Source organism: Ranitomeya imitator, chromosome 5, assembly GCF_032444005.1.
Source record: "Ranitomeya imitator isolate aRanImi1 chromosome 5, aRanImi1.pri, whole genome shotgun sequence".
NCBI classification, from domain to species: domain Eukaryota; kingdom Metazoa; phylum Chordata; class Amphibia; order Anura; family Dendrobatidae; genus Ranitomeya; species Ranitomeya imitator.
This window is the reverse complement of record NC_091286.1, coordinates 516309509-516335220: the sequence shown is the minus strand read 5'-3', so window position 1 is coordinate 516335220 and position 25712 is coordinate 516309509. Positions and strand designations below refer to the sequence as shown.

At 46.6% G+C, this 25712-nt stretch overlaps 1 protein-coding gene across 1 annotated transcript in view; it reads right to left on the bottom strand.

The window, feature by feature from the left end:
• The window catches only part of LOC138638306 (glutamate-rich protein 6-like), a 128370-nt gene that overhangs the window by 102144 nt on the left and 514 nt on the right, over nucleotides 1-25712 (bottom strand). The window contains exon 2 of the mRNA XM_069727516.1: nucleotides 20004-20082. Within this exon, the coding sequence (XP_069583617.1) occupies nucleotides 20004-20082 (79 nt within the window). The remainder of the gene's footprint in view (nucleotides 1-20003; nucleotides 20083-25712) is intronic.

Here is a 25712-nt window from a genome sequence, read left to right as displayed (position 1 = left end):
CTGAACCTAGAATTCCTGTCCCAGAGTTTTTTTCTGGAGATAGATCTCGTTTTCTGAATTTTAGGAACAATTGCAAGTTGTTTCTTTCTTTGAAATCTCGCTCCTCTGGAGACCCTGCTCAGCAAGTCAAGATTATTATATCTTTCCTGCGGGGTGACCCTCAGGATTGGGCATTTGCATTGGCACCAGGGGACCCTGCGTTGCTTAATGCGGATGCGTTTTTTCTGGCATTGGGTTTGCTCTATGAGGAACCTAACCAAGAGATTCAGGCTGAAAAAGCTTTGTTGGCCCTCTCTCAGGGGCAAGATGAAGCAGAAATTTATTGTCAAAAATTTCGGAAGTGGTCGGTGCTTACTCAGTGGAATGAGTGCGCCCTGGCTGAAAAGTTCAGAGATGGCCTTTCTGAGGCCATTAAAGATGTTATGGTGGGGTTCCCTGCGCCTACTGGTCTGAATGAGTCTATGACTATGGCTATTCAGATTGATCGACGTTTACGGGAGCGCAAACCTGTGCATCATTTGGCGGTGTCGTCTGAACCGTCACCTGAGATAATGCAATGTGATAGAATTCAGTCCAGAAGTGAACGGCAAAATTATAGGCGGAAAAAAAGGTTGTGCTTTTATTGTGGTGATTCAGCTCATGTTATATCAGCATGCTCTAAACGCACAAAAAAGGTTGATAAGTCTGTTGCCATTAGTACTTTACAGTCTAAGTTCATTCTGTCTGTGACTCTGATTTGTTCATTATCATCCATTTCCGTCGATGCCTATGTGGATTCAGGCGCTGCCCTGAGTCTTATGGATTGGTCATTTGCCAATCGCTGTGGGTTTAGTCTGGAGCCTCTGGAAGTCCCTATTCCTTTGAAGGGAATTGACTCTACACCTTTGGCTATGAATAAACCTCAGTACTGGACACAAGTGACCATGCGTATGACTCCTGTTCATCAGGAGGTGATTCGCTTCCTGGTACTGTATAATTTGCATGATGTCCTAGTGCTTGGTCTGCCATGGTTACAAACTCATAATCCAGTCCTTGACTGGAAATCAATGTCTGTGTTAAGCTGGGGTTGTCAGGGGGTTCATGATGATGCACCTCCGATTTCTATCGCTTCATCTACTCCTTCTGAGATTCCTGTGTTTTTGTCTGACTATCGGGATGTTTTTGAGGAGCCTAAGCTCAGTTCGCTTCCTCCTCACAGGGATTGCGATTGTGCTATAAATTTAATTCCAGGCAGTAAATTTCCTAAAGGTCGTTTGTTCAATCTGTCAGTGCCAGAGCATACTGCTATGCGGGATTATGTTAAGGAGTCCTTGGAAAAGGGACATATCCGTCCATCTTTGTCCCCTTTGGGAGCAGGTTTTTTTTTCCTGGCCAAAAAAGATGGTTCCTTGAGGCCTTGTATAGATTATCGTCTTTTGAATAAGATTACCGTAAAATATCAGTATCCTTTGCCATTGTTGACTGATTTGTTTGCTTGCATTAAGGGGGCTAAATGGTTCACTAAGATTGATCTTCGGGGTGCGTATAATCTTATACGAATAAAGCAAGGTGATGAGTGGAAAACCGCATTTAATACGCCTGAGGGCCATTTTGAGTATTTGGTAATGCCTTTTGGACTTTCTAATGCTCCTTCAGTCTTCCAGTCCTTTATGCACGATATTTTCCGTGAATATCTGGATAAATTTATGATTGTGTATTTGGATGATATTTTGGTTTTTTCTGATGACTGGGAGTCTCATGTTCAGCAGGTCAGGAAGGTGTTTCAGGTCCTGCGGGCCAATTCCTTGTTTGTAAAAGGCTCAAAGTGTCTCTTTGGAGTCCAGAAGATTTCTTTCTTGGGGTATATTTTTTCCCCTTCTACTATTGAGATGGATCCCGTCAAGGTTCAGGCTATTTGTGACTGGACGCAGCCTACATCTCTTAAGAGTCTACAGAAGTTCTTGGGCTTTGCTAATTTCTATCGTCGTTTTATAACTAATTTTTCTAGTGTTGTTAAGCCTTTGACGGATTTGACTAAGAAGGGTGCTGATGTTGCTGATTGGTCTCCTGCGGCTGTGGAGGCCTTTCGGGAACTTAAGCGCCGGTTTTCTTCTGCTCCTGTGTTGCGTCAGCCAGATGTTTCGCTCCCTTTTCAGGTTGAGGTTGATGCTTCCGAGATTGGAGCGGGGGCGGTTTTGTCACAGAGAAGCTCCGATGGCTCAGTGATGAAGCCATGCGCGTTTTTTTTCTAGAAAGTTTTCGCCGGCTGAGCGGAATTATGATGTTGGTAATCGGGAACTTTTGGCCATGAAGTGGGCATTTGAGGAGTGGCGTCATTGGCTAGAGGGTGCTAGACATCGTGTGGTGGTCTTGACTGATCACAAAAATTTGATTTACCTTGAGTCTGCCAGGCGTCTGAATCCTAGACAGGCTCGTTGGTCACTGTTTTTCTCTCGTTTCAATTTTGTGGTTTCATACCTGCCAGGTTCAAAGAATGTGAAGGCGGATGCTCTTTCTAGGAGTTTTGTGCCTGACTCCCTTGGAAATTCTGAGCCCTCTGGTATCCTTAGGGATGGGGTGATTTTGTCTGCTGTCTCCCCAGACTTGCGACGTGCTTTGCAGGAGTTTCAGGCGGGTAAACCTGATCGTTGTCCGCCTGAGAGACTGTTTGTTCCGGATAATTGGACCAGTAGAGTCATCTCCGAGGTCCATTCTTCTGCGTTGGCAGGTCATCCTGGAATATTTGGTACTAGAGACTTGGTGGCCAGGTCTTTTTGGTGGCCTTCCTTGTCGAGGGATGTGCGTTCTTTTGTGCAGTCTTGTGAGGTTTGTGCTCGGGCTAAGCCTTGCTATTCTCGGGCCAGTGGATTGTTGTCACCTTTGCCTATCCCGAAGAGGCCTTGGACGCACATTTCCATGGACTTTATTTCGGATCTCCCTGTCTCTCAAAAAATGTCCGTCATCTGGGTTGTGTGTGATCGCTTTTCTAAAATGGTTCATCTGGTACCCTTGCCTAAGTTGCCTTCCTCCTCTGAGTTGGTCCCTCTGTTTTTTCAGAATGTGGTTCGTTTGCATGGGATTCCTGAGAACATCGTTTCTGACAGGGGATCCCAGTTTGTGTCTAGATTTTGGCGGACGTTCTGTGCTAAGATGGGCATTGATTTGTCCTTTTCGTCTGCATTGCATCCTCAGACGAATGGCCAGACTGAACGAACTAATCAGACCTTGGAAACTTATTTAAGGTGTTTTGTTTCTGCTGATCAGGATGACTGGGTTACCTTTTTGCCGCTGGCCGAGTTTGCCCTTAATAATCGGGCTAGTTCTGCTACCTTGGTTTCTCCTTTCTTTTGTAATTCGGGGTTTCATCCTCGTTTTTCCTCTGGTCAGGTGGAACCTTCTGATTGTCCTGGAGTGGACATGGTGGTGGATAGGTTGCATCGGATTTGGAGTCATGTGGTGGACAATTTGAAGTTGTCCCAGGAGAAGGCTCAGCAGTTTGCTAATCGCCGTCGCCGCGTGGGTCCTCGACTTCTTGTTGGGGACTTGGTGTGGTTGTCTTCTCGTTTTGTTCCTATGAAGGTCTCTTCTCCTAAGTTCAAGCCTCGGTTCATCGGTCCCTATAGGATCTTGGAAATTCTTAACCCTGTGTCGTTTCGTTTGGATCTCCCGGCATCGTTTGCTATTCATAATGTGTTCCATCGGTCGTTGTTGCGGAAGTATGAGGTACCTGTTGTTCCTTCGCTTGAGCCTCCTGCTCCAGTGCTGGTGGAGGGAGAATTGGAGTATGTTGTGGAGAAGATCTTGGATTCTCGTGTTTCCAGACGGAAACTCCAGTATTTGGTCAAGTGGAAGGGTTATGGTCAGGAGGATAATTCTTGGGTGGTTGCCTCGGATGTTCATGCTGATGATTTGGTTCGCGCTTTTCATAGGGCTCATCCTGGTCGCCCTGGTGGTTCTCGTGAGGGTTCGGTGACCCCTCCTCAAGGGGGGGGTACTGTTGTGAGTTCTGTTTTTGGGCTCCCTCTGGTGGTTACTGATGGTACTGGGTGACTTGTCTTTCCTGGGTCTCTGGGTTCCACCTGTTCCATCAGGATATGGGAGTTTCCTATTTAACCTGGCTTTGCTGGCATTTCCTCGCCGGTTATCAATGTATCCAGTGTGTCTTGTTACCTCTGCTCCCTGCTCCTAGAACCTTCTGGTCAAGCTAAGTTTGGATTTTCCTGTTTTGGTGTTTTGCTTTATTTGGTTTTTAGTCCAGCCTGCAGAAATGTGATTCTTTGCTGCTGGTTGCTCTAGTGGGCTGAAATTGCTCCTCATGTGCCATGAGTTGGCACATGAGTTCAAGTAATTTCAGGATGGTTTTTTGAAGGGTTTTTCGCTGACCGCGCAGTTCACTTTTGTATCCTCTGCTATCTAGCTTTAGCGGGCCTCATTTTGCTGAAACTGTTTTCATACTGCGTATGTGCTTTCCTCTCATTTCACCGTCATTATATGTGGGGGGCTGCTATTTCTGTGGGGTATTTCTCTGGAGGCAAGAGAGGTCTGTGTTTCTTCTAATAGGGGAAGTTAGATCTTCGGCTGGAGCGAGACGTCTAGGATCATCGTAGGCACGTTCCCCGGCTACTTTTATTTGTGTGTTAGGTTCAGGGTCGCGGTCAGCTCAGGTTCCATCGCCCTAGAGCTTGTTTGTATCTGTGCTTGTCCTTTAGTGATCCCCTGCCATTGGGATCATGACACTCACCCTACAAGAGACTCTCGTTAGGAAAAGAAAGTACTCATCTTCTCATCCGCATACACAGGATTTGAATGCCCACATTGCTATACTAATCTCATTACAGATGATGTCCTACCGTTTGGTTGAAAGCGAAGCTTTCAAAGACCTGATGGCCCACGCAGTAGCACGCTATGACCTACCCAGTCGGCATTTCTTTGCGAGAAAAGCCATCCCAGCCCTCCACCAGCATGTCAAAGACCGCATTGTCCATGCCTTGAGGTAATCAGTCAGTGGAAAGGTGCACCTCACAACAGATGCATGGACCAGTAGGCATGGCCGGGGACGTTACGTGTCCATCACGGCGCACTGGGTTAATGTGTAGGATGCAGGGTCCACAGGAGGCAGTCATAGTGCGACAGTTCAGCCTATCCCACAGTCTCAGGAAAAAGTTGGCATATGGCATTCTCAACTCCTCCTCATCCTCCAGAAGTGAAAGCTCGCGCACAGAGCGCAGTCGCCCTACCACTCCATCCGCAGCTGCCAGTGTTGCACACAGGGTGTCCCATTATCGAACAGCTAGTGGTAAGCGTCAGCAGGCTGTGTTGCAAATGAAGTGTTTGGGCGACAACAGACACTCCGCGGAAGTACTGGTGGAGTACTTGCAGCAACAAACTCAGTCATGGCTGGGAAGTGTACATCTTGAGGCAGGCAAGGTATTCAGTGATAACGGAAGGAATTTTATGGCTGCCATAGCCCTTTCAGAACTGAAACACATACCTTGCCTGGCTCACACCTTTAACCTGGTGGTGCAGGGCTTCCTCAAAAATTATCCAAAGTTACCAGCCCTGCTCCTGAAGGTGCGAAGAGTTTGCTCGCACATCCGCCGGGTGCCCATACACTCCAGCCGTATGCTGAACCATCAGCGATCGCTGAATTTTCCCCAGCACCACCTAATAATCGACGTTGCAACAAGGTGGAACTCCACACTGCACATGATTCAGAGGCTGTGCGAACAGAGGCGTGCTGTTGTAAATTTGTTGGAGGATAAACGGGCAGGCACTTGGATGGCAGACATGGAGTTGTCTGGTGTGCAGTGGTCGACGCCATCATAAGCATTAACATCCCACTTATGCGTCTGCTGATGCAAAGTTTGACGCACATTAAGGAGCAGGCGTCTGCAGCCGAGGAGGAGGGAAGCCTTGATGACAGTCAGCCATTGTCTGCTCAGGGAACTGTACAGGACGAATTGGCAGACGAAGAGGATGAGGAGGAGGATGATGGGGATGAATATGTATGGGAGGAGGATGATTTCAGGTGGCAATAGAAACTGGTGGCATTGCAAGGTCTGGTACAGGTTTATTGCGGGACACTTGTGATGTTGATTTGCAAGAAAGTGGGCCTCAACCCAGCAGAAACAGTTAATTCACACCTGGAACATTGGCCCACATGGCTGAGTATGCCTTGCGTATCCTAAAAAGGGACCCCCGCATTTTTAAAATGATGACCGATGACGACAACCGGTTGGCCTGCCTCCTGGATACAAGATATAAAGGAAAACTGCAAAATGTCATGCCACATGGGAACCTAGGTCAAATATTGGCTACCAAACAAGCAACTCCTGTAGACCGTTTGGTTCAGGCATTCCCAGCACACAGCGTCGGTGATGGTTCTCACACAAGCTGCAGGGGGCAGAGGTGCTAGAGGTGCAGAAATCCAAGTGGCGTTGGACAGAGGGGTTTTACGACAAGGTTGTGGAATGATTTCGCAATGACTGCTGACACGACAGGGACAGGAGACAGCATTTGTGCAGTATGGTTACAAACTACTTTTCCACCCTTATCGATGTTCTCCCTCTCAGGTCATTCCACTTTGATTACTGGGCATCTAAACTAGACACCTGGCCTGAATTGCCAGAATATGGATTACAGAACCTCGATTGCCCTGCTGTCAGTGTGCTTTCAGAAAGAGTGTTCAGTGCTGCTGGTTCAATACTGACCGAAAAAAGGACACGTCTGGCTACCAAAAATGTTGATGATCTAACCTTCATTTAAATTAACCAATCATGGATTTCACATTCTTTTGCCCCACCTTCCCCTGCTGACACGTAGCTTGCCTGAAAGATGACTTGCTTTTGGGGGGAGACACAGAACCCCAACTTTGGCTGTGTCTGCCTGATATACGACGCACTAGCAGTACAGCTGAATATACACTGTGTGCGAATTTTAATCTCCCTTTTTTTTGGGGGGGGAGACACAGAACCACAACTCTGGCCCTGTGGGATAACACAACACTATGAACGTGGAAGAAAGTGGCTGCCTGATATATATGACACACTAGCAGTACAGCAGAATATACACTGTGTGTGAATTTTAATCTCCCTTTTTTTGGGGGGGAGACACAGAACCACAACTCTGGCCCAGTGGTATAACAGTAAACTATGAACGTGGCAGAAAGTGGCTGCCTGATATATACGACACACTAGCAGTACAGCAGAATATACACTGTGTGCGAATTTTAATCTCCCTTTTTTTTGGGGGGGGGAGACACAGAACCACAACTCTGGCCCAGTGGTATAACACAACACTATGAACGTGCCAGAAAGTGGCTGGAATTATTATTTAAAAAAATAAAATAAAATAAAAAAAAAACAAGCTCCCTACAATGAGCTCAGGACAAGTATGGCAGCAATAAAAAGGACTGCTTGACACAAAAATGTGGACAAATAAACAAGATAGGTAACTGTGCAGAAAGGAGCATCAGGAATTTTGCTTTTAAAAAAGCAGTTGGTTTGCACAGCACCGTGCACACAGCTATGCAGCTGCTGCACTAAAATACGACCTCCACTGTCCCTGCACAAAAAGGTGGTGTGTGACAGTGAAAATCGCTCCAGCACAAGCGGTTTGGGGGTTTATATTTCCTCCCTAACTCTGTCCCTGCTTCTGACTAACTGCAGCAACACCTCTCCCTATGCTCAGATCGGCAGAAGATGGCGGTCGGCGTGCCAGCCCCTTTATACCCCCTGTGACGCCACAGACAGCAAGCCAATCACTGCCATGCCCTTCTCAAAGATGGTGGGGACCGAGACCTATGTCATCACGCTGCCCACACTCTGCGTCCTCCTTCATTGGATGAAAAAACGGCGGTGACAGCGTCATATGAAACGCGACTTTGGCGCTCTGATCGTGTACCGCATGGCCGATCCCACTGTAGGATCGGTTCGGGTTTCATGAAACCCGACTTTGCCTAAAAGTCACCGATTTATGAAAATGACCGATCCGTTTCGCTCAACCCTACTCCAGAAGAACTATGCTGTGGCAAACATAGACAATATTGCAATATTCAGCCCATATTGGGGAAGTCATCTGGGAATGGTCTAGGAATTCTATAAATTAAAAAAATGTGCCATGGAAAAAGAAGAGGTCAAATACCTAGGATATGTAGTAGGTAGACGCGAGATCAAACCCCAGAACAGTAAAGTGGACAAAATCCAAAACTGACTGAGCCTTTCTGGGAATCGTGCAGTACTACAGGAGGTTCCTCCCAAACATTGCCATGATGGCGGCACTCCTGACAAACCTCCTTAAGGGGACAAAATCAGTTATGGCCAAATGGACTGCAGAGGAAGAGACGGCCTTTCAAGAATTGAAAGTAGCTCAGTGTAAGCAGCTGATTCTGGTGGTCACTGACATTTAGAAGAAATTTGTATTCCAGACAGACATCTCAGAAGTTGTTTTGGAGCAGTCCTTTCTCAGGAGGTGCACGGGGAGGAACACCCTGTTCTATACCTGAGTAGGAAGCTGTCGGCATGTGAGAAGAATTATTCCATCGAAGAAAAGGAATGCTTCCCATTAGGTGGGCGGTGAACACATTATCTGTTAGGTTGAAAATTTAAATTAGTATCATCCTATGCCCCACTCAGGTGGATGAGGGTGAAAAAGGGGAAAATGCTCTAGTTACCCGTTGGTTTCTAGCCCTGCAGGATTTCAGCTTCCATGTGGAACATAAAGCCAGGAAGCTAATACCAATGCCCCCTCGAGAATCCTGTGTGTAGTGGTAGAAGGTGCCAAGACTCACAGGGTGGGAGGTATGTATAACAGAAGTGGTTGTCCTCTGTGTTGTAAACCTGTAGTAATGTTTCAGTGCACATAGTACTAAGAGGCTTGTTTTGTGCATCTGGGTGAGAAGGCCTCCAGTGTAAAAAAAATTATCAAAATAATTTGTAATAATAATTACTAAGATGAACTGGTGAGAACACACTGGAAAAAGTGGTTGATATTGAGCATGTGGAAACATTTTGGGACATTTGCACACAAATGGACAAAGACCTGGTCTACAACACACCCAACTAATCCATCATTGAGAAAGAGGATATGGATCGTTGACATGGAAATACTTGGTTATAGCAGGGTCGAGGAAATTAAAGAGGCTGAAAAATATAAAAATCTGAAAATTGAAATATAAAGACTACGGCACAAATCAGCAGCTTCGGTGCCAGTGGTCATCATCGGCACAGTGGATGCTATGCCCCAAAACCTCAGGAAGCACTTACCGCAACTCAATGATGACATGGTCACCATCAGTCAATTGCAGAAAGCAGCTCTGCTCAGATCCGCACATCCTATGCCAATACATCACAACATAATAGGGTCTTGGGAAGACCCACTAGTGATCTGGCAAATTTAATTAATAGTATGATACTAATAATAATGTTATATCCTATTTTTTATTTTCAAGGTTTATTTAATCAGCCCTGGAGAATTATGTTAGGCTCTCAACTGTCACATTATGAATCCAATATGAGAAGAGCGAACGAGTATGCGGCACTCATCGTGTAATACACTTCAGTACATTTTATTCCAAGCAGATACAATGACAGCGTGGTACCATGTGAAACACAATGGAGCACGGACAACAGACGTTTCACGCCGATCAGGCGCTTTGTCCAGAAACATGCAGCTGCTCGGCGCCAAACAGCTGTTGTCCATGCTCTGTAGAGTTTCCAATGCCACCACACTGTCAAGGTGTCTGCTTGGAATAAAACCTGCTGAAGTTTTTTACACGGGTGAGTGCTAGACACTCACTCTCTTTTCATATTGGATTTTTACCTCTTTATGCATTTTGACCCTAGTTTGTGGAGAAGAATGTTTTTTGGTTAAAGTGCCGATGCTAACTTTCTTGACTTGGACTATGTGTCATATTATGAAAGCAGACTTTGGCAACTACAATGCTGAAGTTCCCAGAGACTGCAAAGCAAGCAGCACTAATCCAACAAGAAGCATATTTAGCATTAAAACATTAGTGTCACGATATGGTATGAAATATCATAAGTAGTTCTCTTGCTAGCCTGAGTGGGCTAAGCCCCCCCCTTCTTGGAGTAACCGTTGTAGCTGCAAATTCCTGGCTTTCCTTCTCAGAGAGTGTGGGGGTTAGAAGTTTTATGGCCGAACGGAATTTACGACTGGCATGTCCTGTGTAAGCTCTTGTCCAGCTAGAACAGGAAAAATGGCTCCAAAAATCCATGAAAGATTCTTTGTTTAGTTTTTGTTAGATATTAGGCAAACGATTTAAGCTAGAAATACGAAAATATATATTCGTAGTCCCACTCGGTGTAGCTACACATCTCATGACACTCGGGTTTCTAACTCCATCTGGTAAAGAAGTAGGGTTTTCTCTGTAAATATGTATCCCAGATAGGACATATTTGATCTCATTAGAATGCTCACGTTAATCCGAGATGAATTATGGGTTTGGTATGACTCTGTCATGTTTTGTAGTGAAGTTATAGAAATTAGAGAGAATAGTTTAAAGTTTAGGCAGAATGTAGAGAGAGGAGGGTCTGGATAAGCCAGCCTTTCTGTGATGTCACAGCCTTAATGTTTTAAGTGTCTGGCAGGCTCTGAGGAGTCACTTTTTGCTGATTTCTCCCTCTGGACTGCTTTGTCCTATTGTCCTGGAAGAGCTGGTACATCCCATGGACTGGGATGTATGGAAACTGCACTAGCCTGGATGCCTGCAATGCTTTTAATATGTGAGTGTTATCTTTTCTCATTTATTCCCTTTATGTTATAATTACCCTTGTACATATTTGCAATTGTCTCATGTATAACATCTTTATAAACTATTTTTAATAACGCACTGCCTAGTTATTTTGAATGGGATATACTATTATATATTAGTTCGTTCTCCTGCTCTAAACCGTACCCTAAGTCTCTTGAAGGGAAAATACGCTACTGTTACTGTTGTGTTGGGTTAGCTTCGGACCCGTTTAATCGAAGCTGGTGGCAGCGAAAGTGTGCTGACGGTTGGATTATGCTGAAGCAACTGCGGGTTTGATAATTATTGTTCCTGCCTGTGTGGGAGTAGTTATCGCGTCGCTGCAGCGTGCCCAATAGCCAGTACATAGCAGGCAGCCTTTCTGGCGACTAATTACCCAGGGTGCAGTACCTAATCTGACCTGAGAGTAAGGGGGCGCCAGAGAGCTGCAAGTGTTAAGTGGAACTGTAAGCGGGATATACATAAATCCCTGCAGTTCGTGGTATATAGAAAAGCAGTGGGATACCTAGAATAAGCCCCTGCTGTAAACTAAGAGGTCAATAGCCTTGTGTGTGGTTTTTCATCACATTGTTAGCAGTGGAGGGATAACTAAGATAAGCCCCCCTGCACATGTGATAGCCGTCTGTTGGCCTAAAGTCACCCTGATCCGTGACGTAGGGGTGACGGTCATGGTGTGAATCCTGACCCAGTGGTGACAGCGGTCAGGGGAATCGTGACAATTGGTGGCAAGGCGGTGGGATATCTTAGAGCATTAGTGATTTGGTTTGAGTAATCATTCCTCTCACTAAAAACTTGCAGAAAGTTCTTGCGAGGACTCTGCGCAAATAAGTTTGGAGAACGAACTCAGTGCTTTTTAGTTGTGAGACAATTGCGTACTGGTAATTATCCCCTCCCTTTCTCTTCGTTTTTCTATCCTATCTTTTATTTGGCAACCATGGTTGTGCTGGGAGAAACCTTCTATGAGTAGCAGACCAGAGACACCCTTGTCGCCTTATGCAAGTCACAGCACATTGACTCTGCAAGCAAAAACAAAGCCCAACTGGTCGCAGATCTGGTGCAATGGGAAGCCGCTCGAGACCAATCTCAGAGCTCAGAGGCCGCAGAAGCCAGCACAAGCGAACATGGTGCTGCAGCAGAGGTCCAACCACTGAATGCTGGCCCTGTTAGCAATCCGGGCGAATTGGACCCCCACCTGCAGGCGGCCTTGAAAGAATTCCCCATTGACGACCATGAGGGACGTCGGCAGCTGATTCAGCAATACCGGCAGGAGGCCCAGCGAGCTGAGAGAGAGGCCCGAGCTGAGAGAGAGGCCCGAGCTGAGAGAGAGGCACAGGCCCAGCGAGCCGAGCGGCAAGCTGAGCGGGAGTACCAGCTGCAGTTAGCCCGACTGCAAATGCAGGGGTTGTCTCAGACCAACCGTGAGCACAGCAGCGCTCAGATACCTAAGCCCCGACCCGATCACTTCCCTGTTATGGAGAAGGACGGGGACTTGGACACTTTTCTGCGGGCCTTTGAGAAAGCCTGCAGACAGTACCGGCTGCCTACAGATGAATGGGCCCGATACCTGACACCAGGGCTGAATGGTAAAGCTCTGGAGGCGTTTGCTGCCCTCCCTCAAGAACAAGATGGAGACTATGAGGCCATCAAGCAGGCTCTGATAGCCAAGTACCAGCTTACACCCGAGGTGTACCGTAGAAAGTTCCGGACCCTCCAACGTGGCCCACACGACAGTTACAGTGATGTGGTGCATGGACTGGGGACCCACTTTGACCAGTGGACCCAAGGACTGTCAGTGACCACCTTTGCACAGCTGCGAGACCTGATGATCAAAGACCAGTTTTTTCATCTTTGCCCAGCTGAGGTGCGACAGTTCGTGATGGACCGAGAACCCAAAGACGTGACGAAAGCAGCGCAGATTGCCGATGCCTATGAGGCCAACCGTAGATCGGAAGCGCGGAAGCCAGTCACCACCAGCTGGAGAGGGGGTAAGCCTGCAACCAACGCCAGTACCCCTGCCAGCCAACACACCAGAGGTCCTGTCCCTGTGGCCAACAGCACCAGACCTACCACCGAACCTCGCGCGTGTTACACCTGCAAGCGGCCTGGGCATATCAGTACCTTCTGTCCAGACAGGCCGAAGAACCCCCCAGCCAAGGCCCCAGGGCCTAATGCAGCAGTTCTTTTGGTGGGTGGTGTGGTTGGGAGGGTGTGTGACAACGTACAGCCCGTCACTGTGGGAGGCCATGTTGCTACAGGCCTCAAGGACACCGGGGCTGAACGAACCCTCATCCGACCCGAACTGGCGGCCCCTGAAGAAATCATTCCGGGGAAAACCCTAACTGTCACTGGGATTGGGGGCATCAGCTGTCCCTTACCAATGGCCCGGGTTTTTATTGATTGGGGTGCTGGGAGCGGGGTGAAGGAAGTGGGGCTGTCTGATAATTTGCCCACTGATGTTTTGTTGGGGACTGATTTGGGGAGGATGTATGCATACTACGTTCCTGACACCCCTCCCCAATCTACTAATGAGGGTAAAGTTAACCCTGATGATGATGATGATGGGAAATCGCATGTGTTACCTGACCATGCTTTATCTTGTGTTGATGCATCTACTAATGATTTTTTCCCTAGGATTGATGGTGAAAATGTTGTACCTGTGCCAGCTGAACCTGATAATGATTTTTCTGTGAAGGTTAATGTGTCCATAGGTACAGGTGTGCCCAGCCACGTCGCTCTGCGGAGTGAGACGGCTGAGGAACCCCTAACAGGGGCAAGTGTCGGTGCTACAGGAAATGGGGAGATGCATGGGAACCGTGAGGAAGGTGACGCCATGAAAGTGACCAGTGCCACCGAGGAAGGTAACTGGCCCATAAGTAGCCCAGCCCCTGGAGTGTTGGGGGTGGATGGGGAGGTAGAGCCCATAGCAGCGCCGGCTGATGGGCCTGTAGAAACCCCCGGGGAGACAGCCTACGTAGCTGCTGTCACCCGCAGTCAGAGTGCCCGGAACGCAGATAACTGTCAGCCTTCCGGACCCTCCTCAGTCATCACGGTGACTGAACCAGAGGTGGACCCAGAGCAGGTCCAAGAGGGTTCCCGTGGGGAAGGGACCCTGACGTCGCTTTTGGCTTCCCCTAGCCAGGAGTTTCAGGCCGCTCTGCACACAGATGCGAGCCTAGAGAGTTTGAGACAACTTGCCGGGACGCCCTTCTCCGAGACTGATAAGGAGAAGGTGTTCTGGGAACAAGGAAGGTTGTACCGGGAGACAGTACCCGGAGAATCACAAAAGGAGTGGTTGAGGGAAAGACAGCTGGTCGTCCCGCAGCAATTCCGGGGTGAGTTGTTGCGGATTGCCCATGAGATCCCGCTAGCTGGACACTTGGGGATCAGCAAAACTAAGGCCCGGCTGTCTCAACACTTCTATTGGCCTAAGATGGGGACAGATGTGTCAAACTACTGCCGCTCCTGTGTCACCTGTCAAAGAGTGGGGAAGGCAGGGCCTGCTCTTAAGGCTCCCCTGATCCCTTTGCCAGTGATAGAAGAGCCTTTCCAGAGGATCGCGGTGGACATTGTGGGCCCGCTGGCCGTCCCCAGCAGCTCTGGAAAGCAATACATCCTTACTGTGGTAGACTATGCTACCCGGTACCCAGAGGCAGTAGCTCTGTCGTCAACTAGGGCAGATAAGGTGGCGGATGCCCTGTTGGCCATCTTTTCACGTGTAGGATTTCCCAGGGAAATGCTTACTGATCAAGGGACCCAATTTATGTCTCGCCTAATGGAGGCTCTCTGTAAGAAAATGCAGGTGAAGCACCTGGTATCGAGTGCGTACCACCCACAGACCAATGGCTTGTGTGAACGCTTCAATGGTACCCTCAAACAGATGCTACGCATGCTGGTTGAGACTCAAGGGCGCGACTGGGAGCGGTACCTCCCACACCTGCTGTTCGCTTACCGAGAGGTTCCGCAGGCCTCGACGGGGTTCTCCCCCTTCGAGCTCCTGTACGGCAGGCGAGTTCGGGGACCCCTTGGGTTGGTAAGAGAATCCTGGGAAGAGGAGCCGAACCCTTCTGAAGTGTCCATAGTGGAGTATGTCATGCGCTTCCGTGACAAGATGCAGACCTTGACGCAGTTGGTGCATGACAACATGACGCAGGCTCAGGCTGATCAGAAGCACTGGTACGACCAGAACGCCCGGGAGCGGACCTACCACGTGGGTCAAAAGGTGTGGGTGCTGGTCCCCGTACCAACGGATAAGCTTCAGGCAGCCTGGGAGGGCCCGTACGTCGTCCACCAACAGCTCAACCCGGTCACGTACGTGGTCACGCTTGACCACGCTCGGGGTAGGCGAAAGGCCTTTCACGTCAACATGATGAAGGCTCATCACGAACGTGAACCTTTCGTCCTACCGGTCTGCAGCTTGCCCGAAGACGGTGAGGAAGACACCCTCCTGGACTTGCTGGCCCAAGCCAAGGCCAATGGGTCCATCGAGGATGTGGAGGTAAGCGCCTCGTTAACTGAACCCCAGCGGGTGCAGTTGCAAACCACACTGGAACCCTTCCGGGTCGTATTCTCCAACCGACCTGGGAGGACTGAGTTAGCCGTCCACGAGGTGGACACCGGGAATCACGCCCCACTACGGCGAACACCCTATCGAATCTCTGACCAGGTGCAGCCGACTATGCGCCAAGAGATCGATGAGATGTTACAGCTGGGGGTGATTCGACGGTCAAAGAGCGCGTGGGCATCGCCTGTAGTTCTCGTGCCAAAGAAGGACCGGACCACACGGTTCTGCGTGGACTACAGGGGGCTCAACGCCATCACAGCCTCGGATGCGCACCCAATGCCGCGCATTGAGGAGCTGCTTGAGAAGTTAGCTGGCGCAAAATACCTGACAATAATGGATTTGAGTAGAGGATACTGGCAGATTCCCCTGAGCCCCGAGGCGCAGGAGAAGTCCGCCTTTATCACACCCTTTGGACTGTACGAGTCCACGGTCATGCCCTTCGGCATGAAGAATGCCCCTGCCACTTTCCAGCGGATGGTCAACCGCCTGCTTCAGGGACTGGAGACGTACGCCGTGGCGTACTTGGATGACATTGCCATCTTCAGTTCCTCCTGGAAGGAACACCTGCAGCATCTCGAGGAGGTGCTCAGGCGGATTCACCAAGCAGGACTGACTATCAAGCCGGGGAAGTGTCAGATGGGCAAGAGGGAGGTTCACTACCTAGGACACCGGGTAGGCGGAGGCACCCTGAAGCCAGAGCCGGAGAAAGTGGGCGCGATCGTGAACTGGCCCACTCCCGTGACCAAGAAACAGGTGATGTCCTTCTTGGGCACTGCAGGGTACTATAGGCGCTTCGTACAGCACTATAGTAGCCTGGCAAAACCTTTGACGGACCTCACCAGGAAGAAGCTACCCCACATCGTCAACTGGACAGATGGCTGTGAGGGGGCTTTCAAGGCGTTGAAAACCGCACTGTGCAACGCCCCTGTGTTGAAAGCAGTCGACAGCAGTCGACCGTTCTTGGTGCAGACCGACGCCAGCGAGTTTGGCCTTGGTGCTGTACTCAGCCAGGTTGACTCGGAGGACCAAGAGCACCCCGTGTTATACCTGAGTCGGAAACTTTTGCCGAGGGAAGTGGCCTACTCCACCATCGAGAAGGAGTGCCTGGCCATAGTCTGGGCCCTGCAGCGCTTGCAGCCCTACTTGTACGGTCACACCTTCACTGTGGTGACCGACCACAACCCTCTGCGCTGGCTAAACGCCATGTGTGGAACCAACGGCAGGTTGCTACGCTGGAGCCTTGCCCTTCAGCAGTTTGACTTCACCATTGAACATAAAACGGGCAAAGAGCATGGGAATGCAGATGGACTCTCCCGCCAGGGTGAACCTACTGAGGTGCCCATGGAGGCATACCGTGGGGTACTGCCTCCCTAGCGCACACCAAAAGGGGGAGGTGTCACGATATGGTATGAAATATCATAAGTAGTTCTCTTGCTAGCCTGAGTGGGCTAAGCCCCCCCCTTCTTGGAGTAACCGTTGTAGCTGCAAATTCCTGGCTTTCCTTCTCAGAGAGTGTGGGGGTTAGAAGTTTTATGGCCGAACGGAATTTACGACTGGCATGTCCTGTGTAAGCTCTTGTCCAGCTAGAACAGGAAAAATGGCTCCAAAAATCCATGAAAGATTCTTTGTTTAGTTTTTGTTAGATATTAGGCAAACGATTTAAGCTAGAAATACGAAAATATATATTCGTAGTCCCACTCGGTGTAGCTACACATCTCATGACACTCGGGTTTCTAACTCCATCTGGTAAAGAAGTAGGGTTTTCTCTGTAAATATGTATCCCAGATAGGACATATTTGATCTCATTAGAATGCTCACGTTAATCCGAGATGAATTATGGGTTTGGTATGACTCTGTCATGTTTTGTAGTGAAGTTATAGAAATTAGAGAGAATAGTTTAAAGTTTAGGCAGAATGTAGAGAGAGGAGGGTCTGGATAAGCCAGCCTTTCTGTGATGTCACAGCCTTAATGTTTTAAGTGTCTGGCAGGCTCTGAGGAGTCACTTTTTGCTGATTTCTCCCTCTGGACTGCTTTGTCCTATTGTCCTGGAAGAGCTGGTACATCCCATGGACTGGGATGTATGGAAACTGCACTAGCCTGGATGCCTGCAATGCTTTTAATATGTGAGTGTTATCTTTTCTCATTTATTCCCTTTATGTTATAATTACCCTTGTACATATTTGCAATTGTCTCATGTATAACATCTTTATAAACTATTTTTAATAACGCACTGCCTAGTTATTTTGAATGGGATATACTATTATATATTAGTTCGTTCTCCTGCTCTAAACCGTACCCTAAGTCTCTTGAAGGGAAAATACGCTACTGTTACTGTTGTGTTGGGTTAGCTTCGGACCCGTTTAATCGAAGCTGGTGGCAGCGAAAGTGTGCTGACGGTTGGATTATGCTGAAGCAACTGCGGGTTTGATAATTATTGTTCCTGCCTGTGTGGGAGTAGTTATCGCGTCGCTGCAGCGTGCCCAATAGCCAGTACATAGCAGGCAGCCTTTCTGGCGACTAATTACCCAGGGTGCAGTACCTAATCTGACCTGAGAGTAAGGGGGCGCCAGAGAGCTGCAAGTGTTAAGTGGAACTGTAAGCGGGATATACATAAATCCCTGCAGTTCGTGGTATATAGAAAAGCAGTGGGATACCTAGAATAAGCCCCTGCTGTAAACTAAGAGGTCAATAGCCTTGTGTGTGGTTTTTCATCACATTGTTAGCAGTGGAGGGATAACTAAGATAAGCCCCCCTGCACATGTGATAGCCGTCTGTTGGCCTAAAGTCACCCTGATCCGTGACGTAGGGGTGACGGTCACGGTGTGAATCCTGACCCAGTGGTGACAGCGGTCAGGGGAATCGTGACAATTAGTAAGGGTAAAGTTTGCGTGAAGCATTAATTTATGCCATGCACAATATGGCAGAGCAGTGTAGACGTTGTTGACACATGACAGAAGAGTAGAATCTAGTACAGAAAATGGTAGAAGCATAACATGGGAGAAGATAGTTTTTGCCTTTATAGTAAACGCATACATGTTTTTTTTAGCTATTTTTACTTTAGTAATTAATTAGTTGAGGAGTTTTATTATTAGAAGAGCTTGTAGACATGGGAGGACAGATGGCGGCACACAGTATGTTCTGCACATCATTATGCTTGAAGACTGGCTCTTATAAGATCAACCTTGAAGTTTCCTGTTAGAAATTTCCTGGAAATCAAAGAGGTGACCCTGTGTGCAGCGGACGCTCACTTATCCTGATCCTAATAGTTTTGTTTATGCCTTGACTTTGTTTTCAATTACTCCTTGTTACACAGGATCTGAGGACAGAGTATGTCGAAATAATTGGCACATCGCTAGTCTATCTGTTCTCATCATTCAAGTGATTGTATGTCTGAGTCATGACACTTGATTGAAGTGGTGATCAGCAGAAAAGTAATAGCCGATGTTCATACAGCCATTACCGGGACTCTGTCAGCACAGAATGACTGTCCAAACCAAGTACAGTGGTTCACGGCGGAGCCAAATGTTTATATACACCTTCCTACCTGCTTGTTTTCTCTATATCTACACCCCCTCTTCTTTGATTGACAGATCTTGGTTCATAGAGCCAGAGAAAGGAGAAGATACAGTCATGGACGAAAGTGTTGGCATCCTTGAAATTGTTCCATAAAATTCAGTATTTCTCCCAGAAAATTATTGCGATTACACGTTTTGTTATACACTATTTCCTTTCTATGTATTGGAACAACACAAAAAAACAAAGAAAAAAAGGCAAATTGGACATCATTTCACCCAGTAGGCTTTCTATAAAGATCTGTTGTCGGAGAGCCCACCATATTTTTGATCACTAGAACATCCAAAAAATGGACCTGCGTGGAGTCAACGTTCTGAGTGAATGAAATTGAAAACTTTGTTAAACAAATGCAGATCATCGTTCCAGATACAGAATATGTCACCTATATAACGGAGCCATGTAATGGCATGTTGGAACAGAGGATGGGTGGTATATCCCTCTATATGGGTTACATAATACTCCTGCTATTATGTAGCTGAAAACATATCACCCCACATAATCTAATAAGCCTCTACAGCACCATTTCCCCTTCCATGTATTCTGACTACGGCTCTTTGTTTCTGGTACACCCCGTCTCTTTAGAAGTCTCATTCTTTCCTCTTTGTACTTTTTTCCTCCTTAGTTGAATGTACATGCTTATAAATTCTTCCCTTTTGTATAAACTCTGGCTTCTCTCATCACTATACTATATTTTTTCCATTTCTTCTTTTCTTTATAGTTTTACTCTTTGCTTAGTTCAATCATTGGCAGTAGCATAGAACAAATAAATATTATTTTGTACATTATATATATATTTATTCTGATTTTTGCTATTTATCTGTTTTTTTTTGTAGGGCCTGATAAAAATCATCTTGACCACTGAAACAATGGCCTGTTCACTTGTACAGATTTTCGGCCGCACTAAATAAAGTTTGTGTGTTTTCACCTGCAAGTTTTCAGTGTTGTGGCTTTATAGGATATACATGCTGTTCTCTACCGCGTAGCACGAATTACTCTACTGAACCGCTGAGCCCACCATATTACTTCTAGTGGGCTCTTTACCAGACATTTTACTTGACTAAAATATAGCAATCTCTAGTTCCGGTTTCAGCTGGAGTATTGGAGTTAGTATATCATTCTTACTCAGTCTGGAGGGTCTTCATTTCCACAGATGGGGATTGTCCCTCTCTTCTTACTGTCATTATCGGCAAATGTGATGCTCCTGAAAAATAAATGCATCAAATCCACGTGATTAGTTGGCGCCATATCTCTATAGGACAAGGAAATGATGCACAGAAATAATCATACTTTGTATGTACTATCTGAGCATAATTCCCAAACCTCTGATTGTGCCCACTTAGCCCCTTCACTTCTACTGTCTAGATTGACTGCAGCATAATCAAAGGGATGTACCCGCTGTTTTTGCGCTTTGATTTGATAAGAGAATGGGCACATAGAGTCACTGAGAGGTGTTCAGAAACAGCGAGTTGTCTAGTGGAGACCGCTTCAAAAAATGCTCCTTCTTAGGCGAGTTTTTCTTTTTTTTTTAAAGTTTACTAATGGGATTTTTAAGAGTTTGGATATGTGCACACAGCAGTTGGTGGCTTTGCTGTCGTCCAAGCGTGGGTTCTGCTGCCAGCGGCTTTCGCTCTATACTTTTAAATATAGATTGCGAGTGGCTTCAGAGCAAGAGATGCCCGAAGATTGAACATGACACTTCTTTTACTGCTTCAAAGTTTCCGATCCCTGAAATGGTTAAAAGAAGGAACTTGTGCACAGCAATGCCACTTTGACATTGTTGTGAACTATGTCCATTTTATGGGGAGCTTTCGCGGGCAAATACTGAGCAGAATCCGACTGAAAAAGACTCCGTGTGGATATAGCTTTATAGGAGCATTGTAAAAGTGTTTTTTTCCAGAAGTGTTATTTTACCGCCTTTTGATTGGACAATGCTTAATGTCAAGTGAATTCGAATAGTAGTCACTCACAATTCCCTTTTTTTTCCCCATCAGGCAATGTTCAAAACCTGAAGCGGGAAAAAAGTTCAACAGACTGAACATATAAAAAACTTGTAAAGAGGTTTTCCAATAGAAATGAACAGGGAGAATTTTTTAAAAGGTTTTTAAGAAACTTTTCGGGCATTTTTGAAGTTGATCTGGTAAAATAAAACTCCATGAACTCAATGTGATGATCAATAATGACAAGAGTTTCATTGAAGAAATGAAATCGGACGAATGCAATCCGGTAAAAAATTGGATTGCATTCGGACCAATGTTAGTCAATGACTCAATACTCATCTGTGATTTTTTTATCAGCTCGGATTGGATTTGCCTGTTGGAACGCAGATTTTCCTAGAACAGTTTGCCGACTCCATATACAGAGCCCCTAATTGCTAGAAGAGCAGAATCCACCCTCAAGTGAACCCATTTGGGAAATTATATCCCTTGGGGAATTTATCTACAGGTGTAGTGATGATTTTGACTTCATGGGTATTTTTCGGAAACAAGCAGCAATGAATGTTGCCAAGTGAAAATTGCAGTACGCTGTAGTGACCAGTGCGTTGCAGTCACCAGTACGTTATGCCCAGCCCATGCTTCTGGAGGCATACACCCGTAAGTTAGGCAGGCTCTTATTGCTGCAGAAATGCCAAATGTGGACGCAATATGTGGTTTACGTACACTGGGGCTCAGAAGGGAGGGGGGCATTTGGATTTGAGAATTTGCTGAATTTCTTTTGCGGGTGAGGCCTTTCTACTACCTGTAAGGCCTCTTTCACATGTCAGTGTCTCCGGTACGTGTACTGACAGTTTTCTCACGTCTCGGAGACACTGACACACGTAGACCCATTCAAATGAATGGGTCTATGCACATGTCTCCGTGTTTTCATGGACCGTGTGTCTGTGTTGAAAATACGGAGACATGTCCGTTTTTTGCCAGCAGCACGTACCGCAATACGTCCTGTACACGTGCACACGGAGAACAGTGTGCACTATCCTCCGTGTGCACGTACCGCCCGCAGAAGAGACAGCGCTACACTAAGCGCTGTCCCCCCTGTGTGGTGCTGAAGAGCATATTCCTCACTGTAATGAGCGGTCCCACGTGACCGCTCACACAGGACCTGCTGCCGGCGCTGAGAGGAGAGAGGAGACATCGCGGAAGCTGGGTGAGTATTTATATGCAAGGGGCCGGGCGGCGCACGGGGGATGGGAGGCGGGAGCTCACCAGCAAACTTTAATTTTAACAAAAAATAACAAAAACTTGATCTTTCATCTCTTCTCTCCTGCAGGGGGGAAAAGAGAAATGTGTGCCTTCACCACCACACAGGGGGGACAGCGCTTAGTGTAGCGCTGTCTCTCCTGCACGGTCCGTGTGGTCCTCAGGCGGCACACGGACGGCACATGGATGCCGCACGTGTGCCACACTGATATGCTACGTGAGTACACTGACACATGGACACGGATAATTCCGGTACCGATTTCTCCGGTACCAGAATTATCTGGACGTCTGAAAAAGGCCTAACATGGAAGTCCTCTATATTTCCGTTAACAGATGACAGACCTGAAAGGGGACTTGCTTTTTTTGTGGATTGAGTTGAAGCTTTTATTGGGAACATTTTACATAATGCTTGGGATCACATTTATCTGGCGCTCTATGCTGAGCACTTACTTTGGGGTTTCCATTTAATTCTCTGAGTGACGTGATTCAGATGAATCCCCAGAGGGATCCATTCACTATAATGAGGCAGCAGAGTTACTCTGGACTCCGTTTGGCCTTTTTTTCAGCGGTGTCCTTCTATTCAGAAGAGTACAAAACTGTGGCTGACAGCACTTTTATGCAATCCTAAAAAGACGGACACCGCCAGATCACAGGTTAGACGGAGTCCACAGTGCCTCCATCTGCCTTATTATTGGGAATCTTTTGTCAAGGGTCACATCTGAATCATGTATTTCAGAGATTTACACGGAAACACTGATACAAGCGCTCAGCGCAAGATAAATGTGCGCCGAACCTTACTGCGATCTTTGAGAGGCAGAATGAAAAAATCAACAGCAGGTGAAGAATTGGTTTTATTTTTACGCCGTTCCTCGTACGGTATGAGTGATTAAATGACTATATTCTTCGGGTCGGTGCGATTACAGCGATACCAGATTTATATCAGGTTTATATGTTTGGCTGATGTGACACACTAAAAGACACTTTTTATTGCAAAAACTATTTTTTTGCATAACCATATTTTGAGAGCTATAATTTTTCCATAAATACATATGCTCACCTTGAAAGCTAATACACAAAAGCCCTGTAAAAGAGTAAAATTAATAAACAGCCATATTCCTCACCTCTCCGACGAGAAGATAATACATTTGTCTCTTGACGAGTCTAGCTCTGCTACATCTATTTTGCAGGTGGAACACTTGCATGATGCGAAGGTTCAGCCTGCCAGCCAGAAGAGACATCAAGCTGCACGTGTTAGCGCAGCTCAGTGCCTCGAAGTGAGAAAGTTGAGCAGAGTTCATGCTCAATGAACTTCGTTCACCTCACTGAGGTCAGCGCGAGTGCCATGGGAGAGTTCTTACGCTCGCCCTGACGTCAGTGAAGTGAACAAAATTCATATGGTATGAACTCCCTTCAATTTTCTCACGTCATCGCGAGGCACTGAGTGGCACTGGTTAGCACGCACAGCGCAGTGTCTCTGCTGCCTGGCAGGCTGAATGCTTGCATGATGCGTGCATTCAGCCTGCCAATTAGATATAGCAGAGTTACACTCTTCAATGGAGAAATGGATTATCTTCTCGTCAGAGAGGTGAGGAATATGGTTGTTTATTATTTTCATTCTTTTACAGGAGACATGGGCTTCAGTGGTTTAGGCGTCAAGGTGAGTATAACTTAGCTTTTTTATTTTTTATTAAAAAAGTGTCAATATTTTTATTTAAAATAAGAGTAAAATTAAAAAACAACCATATTCCTCACCTCTCCTGATGAGAAGATAATGCATTTGTCTCTTTACAAATCTAGCTCTCCTACATCTACTTGGGAAGGTTGCGAGCATTCAGCCTGCCAGCCAGCAGAGACACTGAGCTGCGCTTGCTAGCGCAGCTCAGGCCTCAAAGTGACGTCAAAAAGTTGAGCGGAGTTCATACTCAATGAACTCCGTTCACCTCACTGACATCAGCACAAGTGACATGGGAAAGTTCTCATGCTCGTCCTGACGTTAGTGAGGTGAACGGAGTTCATTGGGTATGAATTCCCTTCAACTTACTCACGTCACCTTGAGGCACTGAGTGGCTTTGGCATGGGCAGTTCTGCTGCCTGGCAGGCTGGCCGCTTGTATCATGCAAGCATTCAGACTGCCAAGTAGATGTAGCAGAGCTAGACTCGTCAATGGACAAATGGATTATCTTCTCGTCGGAGAGGTGAGGAATATGGTTGTTTCTTTTTTTACTCTTTTACAGGGGACATAGGCATTGGAGGATTATCTTTACGTTGGAGAGGTGAGGGATATGGTTGTTTATTATTTTAATTATTTTACAGGGGACATGGGCTTCAATGGATTAGGCGTCAAGGTGAGTATACCTTTGTTTTTTTATTTTTAATTAAAAAAAGGTGTCAATACTTTTATTTCAAATAAAGGACTTAATTCAGGGTATTTTTTTTTATGATTATGGGGTTAGTAGTGGGGGGCGTTTTATATGCTGCTCTCCATTACTAACCCCTGGGCTTGATGTCAGCTGTCATTACAAAGCAGACATCAACCCCAATACTATTCCCCACTTGCCACCACACCAGTGCAAGTGGGACAAGTGAGGCTAAGTGCCAGAATAGGCACATCTTTGGATGCGCCTTTTCTGGGTTGGCTAAATTCTGACGTTGTTAGTCTGGGAGTGGGCCAATATCCATGTCTCCTTCCTAGTCTATTAATATCAGCTAGCAGCTGTCTGCCTAGCCTTTGCAGGTTTTTACTTATCGGGGGACTCTACGTTATTTTTTTTTTTTTTTTTTGGGGGGGGGGGGGGGTTGCCCATTTTAATAACCAGTAAAAAACAAGTATACAGCTGTGAGCTGATATTATTAGCCTGGGAAGCTTCATGAGTATTAAAATAATAGCAAAGCCACAAAAGAGGACTAAAAATTAAAAAAAAACAGCAGAAAAAAGGCAGAACCGCTAACCTGTCCAGGTCTTTGAACAAATGCACTACAGGGTGCAGCCAGCCCATATAGCAAGATGTTGGCAAGACAGGTGCATAGTACTAGACAGCCACTCGCCACCTACCCATTCATGGATGGAGTGACTGCTTAGTAAACTTTTGCACAATAAAGGCCTGTGTAGGGCGCTGTTCACATTAAGGTAATGCATTGTGGCTGGTTCTCAGCCTATTAGTCACATCAGCATGACAATTCGGATGCTACAAATCGCATTGTACTCACATGAAAATTGCATGCCACTTGTCTGACTTTTCTGGATCAAAATCAGACCAATTTTTAAAATGCGAGTGGGACCCCGGCATAGTGCTATTCCTCATAGTATAATTAAAAAGACATTTAAAAAATGCATCGATGCTGCATCAAACTTGCATGTTTTACAAAGCAGCACCAAAAACCATTTGTACATAAGATGTGGGGTGTTTTTCAGACAGAAAAATCCAAAACCAAAAAACTCAGTGTGAACATTCCTAACATTCCTATATATGTACAACACAAATTGTGGGAAAAACCCTCATGTGCGCCATAGGCTTGTTTTCAATTTCTTATTTGAATGGATGGAAAGCTGATCCTAAGCCGATCTCAAGCAATATTTTTAAAGGTGGATTTGGGGGCGTAATCGGTGTTAAAAACATGTCATGAACATAGCCTTGAA